Source organism: Saccostrea echinata, unplaced genomic scaffold, assembly GCF_033153115.1.
Source record: "Saccostrea echinata isolate AGI-Se365-2 ecotype Australia unplaced genomic scaffold, CSIRO_AGI_Sech_v1 ptg000045l, whole genome shotgun sequence".
Lineage (NCBI taxonomy): Eukaryota > Metazoa > Mollusca > Bivalvia > Ostreida > Ostreidae > Saccostrea > Saccostrea echinata.
This window is the reverse complement of record NW_026889794.1, coordinates 4,367,344-4,374,573: the sequence shown is the minus strand read 5'-3', so window position 1 is coordinate 4,374,573 and position 7,230 is coordinate 4,367,344. Positions and strand designations below refer to the sequence as shown.

The 7,230-nt window shown below is 33.0% G+C and overlaps 1 protein-coding gene across 2 annotated transcripts; it reads left to right on the top strand.

Moving 5' to 3' along the window:
* Nucleotides 1-1,420: 1,420 nt before the first annotated feature.
* On the top strand, nt 1,421-5,940 carry LOC133201824 (uncharacterized). Of its 2 annotated transcripts, none has more exons than XM_061337628.1 (6): nt 1,421-1,511; nt 3,330-3,471; nt 3,562-3,683; nt 4,318-4,459; nt 4,615-4,748; nt 5,830-5,940. In XM_061337628.1, the coding sequence occupies exons 1-6, from the start codon at nt 1,472-1,474 to the stop codon at nt 5,916-5,918; spliced, it is 669 nt and encodes a 222-aa protein (XP_061193612.1). In that variant the 5' UTR covers nt 1,421-1,471; the 3' UTR covers nt 5,919-5,940. The 2 variants fall into 2 exon arrangements, with proteins under 2 accessions (XP_061193612.1, XP_061193613.1); XM_061337629.1 differs by lacking the exon at nt 5,830-5,940 and adding an exon at nt 5,196-5,248.
* The last annotated feature ends 1,290 nt before the right edge of the window (nt 5,941-7,230 follow it).

Genomic DNA, 7,230 nt, shown 5'->3' with positions numbered 1-7,230 from the left:
GAAGAATATGATTTCAGTACTTCTCAAAAACGTGTGTCGACATTTTAAAAGTATGGAATTATAGGATTCAAAATGACAACGAAGAATGTCCGTAAAAACTATAATAATTGGGATATGAAATGTATAAAACTGTATTGACTAATTAAATTATAGAGAAGGGTGTATTCTTTCAAAAATTCCATTAATGATGGGACAATTACATCATATAGATGCAAAAAATAGATCACAAGCTTCAGAAATAACACAGCAAATAATGCTGGAATAATAATAATTTTTGTCACTTGTATACCAGCATTTATTATTCTGCCCTGGATAAGAAGTGAAATGTTTCCTAAATTTAGGTCAAGTTTGATTCACTCTATGTTTGGTAGGCAGAAATGAAGCAGTAATTATGAGATCCTATTGAAATCAGTAAGCATGGAATATTTTTCGCTTAATATATCCTTCGCAATTCTGTCAAGTAAACATCGCAATTTTTATTTTTATCAATATATTTTCAGTAAACTTTTGCTTATCCAATTATTGTATGAAGTAGTTTCAATATGCATTACACACACAGATTGCACAATTGTTTGGACAACGTGCTCGTCATTGTAATGAATCATCATCCAGTTTTACAAATGGCGAATGATTTATGCTTAGTTGAAAAAAATATTTATGACAACATTGACGAGGATTTGGAAACTGACAGATTTCAATATTTCGAGGAATCATGGTTTTAAATCGTCTAGAACATAAAAAGACATGAACTTTCTTTTTTCTCCGCTGGTTTTATTGTCCTTGGAAATAAAGCCTTTCACTGAAAAATTCAACAACAGCAAAATAAAAAGAATAATTATTCAAAATTTCAGAAATGCATTAAAAGCTTATGAAAATTTTAGGAATCTCTTAAAAAAGAGTCGAGAAAGTATTGTACACATTTTTATGTTATTTCAAAACGTTTAACTCCCGTTAATCTAGTAAATCCATTAAAAGTATATTTCGGTTTCAACTTTGTTTTGCATGCGACAAAACAGAACCCTGTTTTACAAAAGAACTAATGAATAAGTTTAATATTTTTTTCTTTAGTCCATAATCTTGCCAACAATTTTGCGAGATTATACTTATATAAATTGAATTCCTCTTATTCACTTTAAACTCGCAATTTAATATAAAAAGGGATCAAACAATTTGCAAAGATAGATCTTGATCTTGATCGTAAGTTCTTTTGTAAATCGCGTCCCAGATATATATGTGCTAAATAATCAAATTATCTCAAGAATTTGAATTTAGAGCTCTGACAGAATATATTTTTAGTAACTCCAAACCTAAAACCAAAGGACTTGCATAGTAAATAGACAACTCATTAGGTTTTCTAACGCAACCATGCATATCTGTCGGAAAACACTTACGTATTGGTTTTTCCATTTTGCATTAAACAATTGGTATAAAATAAAGTATACAGTACTTGGATCATTGTAATTCAAAAAGCATGGAATATTTTATGCTTTTATCTCTGACCATTATATCAGGTAGGCATGGTAACGATAATTTTAATCATATAACTTGCAAAGCAATTGATGACCAAAGATTCTAGAATTTTACTAAGCATACTTAAATATGTGAGAAACCTGTATAGAGCTCTTATACCATGTTTATATCGCGAGCTTTACTCATAAGTAAATGATCTGCGTATGTGTAATTACACTCCTGTAAGCATATCTCGCTGGATGAATGCAAAAAAAAAGTACGCATGCATATTTGACTAATTAAATTATAGAGTCAGGGGCTGGCTCAAAACTAATCATATGCAAAAACAAATATTATGTGCTAAATGGTTCATGTGAGGTGTTTTCTGATTGAGAAAAATTTTCAGTAAGCCTTTCACGGATGAATTGATTAGTCTTTTTCTTAATTCTAAAATTCTCCAACCATTTTTATTCATTAAATTTTATAAGAACATCGTCTCTTACTAGATGCTCGATTGTGGTTTTCTTTTAATTTTGCGCTCCGTGAAGCATCATACTGTAATCCCAATGCTCTATACATATGAAAGAAATTTTGCGATCTGTGAAGCATCATACTGTAATCATAAAGAATTTGCTTTCTCCGGTATGAGACCATATTAATGTAAATCATGATAAAAAATAAATAAAATTCTACATTACACACGTATTTACCAAAAGTAGATAAAATCACGGGAACAGGCGTAGTAAAACTACTTATGCACACAGAAATAAATTTGCACATGAGTAAAGCCTCAGTCAGATTTCCCGTCCGATGACCGTAGACCGGTGGTAATCGGTGGTGTGAGCGATGCCCCAACATCAGTCCTCATCGGCCAAGTAAACCTTAACATCTTTCAAAGCAACAGGCATACCCCCGCCGATGATCGTAAGGCGAGTGACTCCAGGGGGAATCATCTTTTACCACCGTGGCACCGATTACCGGCCGGACATCGACAGGACATCGGATAATTTTCACCGATCATCCTACAATGCTCGGCCGGTGACGCTCATACATTTGTGAACATCGTTCGTACATTGGTCGACTATGGGCCAATGTTTGATCGAAACATCGACCGGTGATTGATCGCTCTCTGTTGCCCACCACTCTCCCCCGATGACCTCAGATTCAACGGACACTGGACGATGCTCGGCCATACATCGGCCGATCCTTGAAAGATGTGTTAATAATGGGTTGCCGATGAGGAGCAATGTGGGGCATCGGTGGAGACATCGCTGATTTTTAACTACAACTTATTTTCTCCCGATGACCATAACCGATTCGCCCGATGGCCTCAGTCACCGTCTGATTACTATGAGTGTCCGGCCGGCAACCACGCCATTTTTTTCAAAAAACGCATCGGTTGCCCATCGTATACCCTATCGCTGGAAAATGTGATTGATACTTAGATACTCATGAGTATGGATGCCGGTAGGTCCCAGGTAGGATAAAATATATTTTATCTGGCGGCCGCCACATAAATAACTGGCAGCCGCCATAAACTTATCTAGCGGTCGCCAAATATAATTTTCTGGCGGCCACCAGAAAGTTAACTTGCGACCTCCAGATAACTATCTGGTTGCCGCCATATAATTTTCTAGCGGCCGCCAGAAAATTATTTGGCAGCCGCCAAATAAGATTCTGGAGGCCGCCAGTTATTTATGTGGCGGCCGCCAGATGTAATATTTTCTACCTGGGACCTACCGGCTTCCGTACATGAGCGAATTCACACCAAATAAACACAGTATTACATGCTTGCCCGTGTAAAGCGTCATCATTATCTCTTGAAAGGCGATATATATCTGTGCTTGTTTTTAGTCTAAAACACGTTTAAATTATTTCAGGCACCCTTGCACAGAATTGCGACAATACTGGGATTCTGCATTGCATGGAACAGTTCCCAATTCAAGAATTTGTGAAAAAGTTCAATTCAACAACAGATTTTGAGACATTAAACATTGAAAATGCAGTGGATAGGTTTTGTAGGCAAGTTTGATAGCATTATTTAATAAAAGCCTGTAAGCAAGACCATCTTCAAAGACTAAATATCAAATTTAACATTTTTTTATGTTTCAGTATGCAAAATCAGTTAATTAGATGTATGGAGGGCTACGCTGCCAAATGTAAAATTCCAAACACACTTACCATGGATACCTCGTTGTCTGCTGGAAACTTCTTGTGTTCTGAGGGAAAAAGAGGTAAAGTGAATTACGTGAACTGATGCACATCATTCAACAAAATGAATGGCACCTTCGGACGACCATTAAATTCTAGATGGTCAGCTGGCAAATTTTGACGAGTCAGATTATTTATTTTCATACCATGGTGATTATTTACTTGCAAAATAACCAAGGACAGATTTTTCTTTTACTTTCTTACCTGGAAGTAGTTGCATTTGACATGCAACTTAAAAATGGAAATCTGCCAACTCGAAAACTCTATTTTGTAGGGATATAATGGGCATTTACTACCAGTCAAGGTCAAACATTTATTTCTTCCCAGTGGAGGGGGACATTTTTTTTCAACAGTTTTAAGTACACACTATTTCACCTCTGATGATTTTGGAGGTCCGTGTTTGCTCTGCTCCAGATTTGTATTTTTTTAATGGACTTTGAGCTTGAATACTGTTCGTTATCTCCATATTTCATTTCATATCTTCCAGCAACCCTCCCCTTCAGAATCAAATGATCGTCTCCGTAATGAAAATGTTTACTTCAGTTTTATCTTTTTCACTCATGCAAATAAATCAGATAGAAATTGAATATTTTTTAAAAATTAAATTAAAAAAGTTTCAATTCCACATATATAATTATATTTTTCTTTGTTTAATAGGTTTCATTGACAATTTCCAATGCATGGTGAACAAATTTCTAGTGAATCAAAATATTATTATGTATTGTACGGACGTCATTCCACAACTTATCGACAACAAAGATGACAAAACTGGTTCTGATGCTTCAAATGAAAAATGCAGGTAATTTTCCAAAATAAATAAATGAATAAAAGTTTTATATAATGAATCAATAAAGGTTTTGTATAATAAAGGTTGCAAAAGTCAAACACATCTACACATCATCATTTGGAAATTGCACTGATCAGCATTGAATAACTTTGTTTCATAATCTGCAGAGTTTTAGAGAAAATGATGGCTTGTATGGATGACAAAACCAAAGACCTGTGTGGTGGCGAAGCAGTAAAGTTTGTTCACTCTTATTTAGAAGCCACCACCAAACCATTAATGAAAGGTGTAACATGTAACAATGGTATGTATGTTTGAATAAAATGGGAAATTGTTTTCTTAGGATTAAGATGAAATTCCTCCCTACGAACGAGGACTTTCACATTCCTATATCAAATGTGATCAAAATGTTCTTCTACGTCTTGATATCTCTGAGTGGAAAAATTCAGCGTGAATCTAGAGTTGTCTGAGATTTAGCAGGACATTTCAATCGGAAAGTTTCTGAATTAAATAATTTGAAGTTTTGACACACACACACACACACACACACACACACACACACACACATATATATATATATATATATATATATATATATATATATATATATATATATATATATATATATATATATATATATATATATATATATATATATATATATATATATATATATATATATATATATATATATTTTCAACTGTGAAATACTGTGATTTATTTATTGAATAAAAGTTATATTCTCTCACAGTGTGAAGGATACCAAAAGTGATATTCTCTCACAGTATGAAAGGATATCAAAGTAAGTAAAAAAAAATAATTTCTGGCCTGTCATAAGACAGAGGTAGTAACTAACCATCTTGATAGAGCTAAAACTGCAAATTTCTTCCCAAATATATTGCTAAAATCCATGCTATGTAATGCTTTCAATCTCACAACTGTTAAGCTATGACGTCTCAACCGCTCAACTATGACGTCAAGCTTATGACACTGTGTTAAAAGACAGGGGCAAAGGGAAAATCAAAGAAAATGTAATAAACAGAAAATTCAATGCTTTGTAGATGAATATGGAATTTTGACATCTATATATATATATATATATATATATATATATATATATATATATATATATATATATATATATATATATATATATATATATATATATATATATATATATATATATATATATATATATATATTTTTTTTTAAAATTATTTTAAATAATGAATTATTTGAATTTAGTATTAGGTGTTTGATTTCATATTATATTGTTCCTCTGTCGAATATTTGATATGAATTGAATTGACATTATCAGCAATTTTCTCTTTCAATTGTCTAAAATCATTTTGCTAGTCAAAAAAACCTTCTGTCTGTATTTACAGGTCAAACGACAATCATTCAGTGGTGGACATTTGTCATAATGTTTGTTACTTTTTCAATTTATTTCTTTGATATTATACATGTTTTATGACATGAATAAATATTCAACATTATATTGTCGTTATCAAAGATTAATTGTAATTAAGACCCATCTCACAGTTGATTAGCGTTTTCGTCTACATTACCTAACGAACGATAATTGTTATAATAGACCACCAATTACCAGTGATAAAAAAAATGATTTGGGTATATAACTACAGTTGATTACATTTAAATAGTTTTGTTTAAATATCTTTTATTGAAGTGATTAAAATATATATTTTTAAATTCCCAGTAGGATTTTTGCAGCCTGTCTTAAATAAAACTGTTTAATGTCTATGTTCTCTTGGGTGAATTTTAAACTGCTTTAAATTTTGTATATCCAAATTGAATTTCCTGTTACTTTTATCTTTTATTCTTAAAATGTTGCTTCCATAATTTTCAGCAATAAATAAACCTTACAGTGCCTTGATTTTGATCATCTAAAACAAAGTCCTCTTAAGTGATCTTGCTTTTCTTCTTCTTTCAACTACAGTTCCGCTGGATATGTCATTATTATTGGTGATGTTAAAATAGTTGTAAATGAAGACCTTAAAGCAATAATCTTTAAAGGTCCTGAATACAGGAGGTCCAATCTTTCAATTGGCGATAGAACTTCATTTTTTTCATGAATTCTGTTCAAGATTATGCCAGACGCTGGCCTAAATATGAAAGGGAAGACCTGAATGTATTCAGTGTTTTAGAGGTATATCAAAGAATCGTATTAGAAAGTTAACAGGCAATACGCGAAACATCTATCCTTCTGTTTTCACTTAATCGAAGGTGAGATAGCTCTTTGATAAAAGAGTCAGAAAGAGTACATAAACAATACGCTATGGTTCCATCAGACAAGGTTTGTGACAGCATCGTCTATGTTTGTAAAGCTCATTATTATGACTGTATTTTAGAAGAACTTGGTTTTAATTCTACCTCTGGAAACCCAACTTATACCCAAACTTCACTTTCTAAGGATGGAATTCTTCAAAATCACATTTCAGTGTTTAATACTTTTAACAATCCAGTCAACCAAGGTCAGTTCGATACACCCTATATATAATGGATTCCTTATCTTCAAACAAACAAAGAGTCGCCCGCGTGGCGCAGTGATAAGAGCGTTTGCTCTAGAGTCGCACCGTAAGGACTTGATATTTACGTCGCAGGTTCGAATCCTACTGCGGGACGTGGAGTCCGGTTCTTCGTATGAGACTGTATAAACCCAAGTCTCTTGTGGCAGTAGGTACTGAAACAAATAAGATTTCTCTCTGCTCAAAGGCCGTTAGTGCAAGATTATTTACCTTATAAAAGTAATTTCGGTACTGGCTTTA

Excerpts from the sequence above, each read along its gene's own strand:
- LOC133201824 (XM_061337628.1), top strand. The coding sequence starts at position 1,472 with ATGGAATATTTTATGCTTTTATCTCTGACCATTATATCAG. Across the intron at positions 3,472-3,561 it reads GCAGTGGATAGGTTTTGTAG|TATGCAAAATCAGTTAATTA; the intron begins GCAAGTTTGATA and ends TTTATGTTTCAG. Across the intron at positions 3,684-4,317 it reads GTGTTCTGAGGGAAAAAGAG|GTTTCATTGACAATTTCCAA; the intron begins GTAAAGTGAATT and ends TTTGTTTAATAG.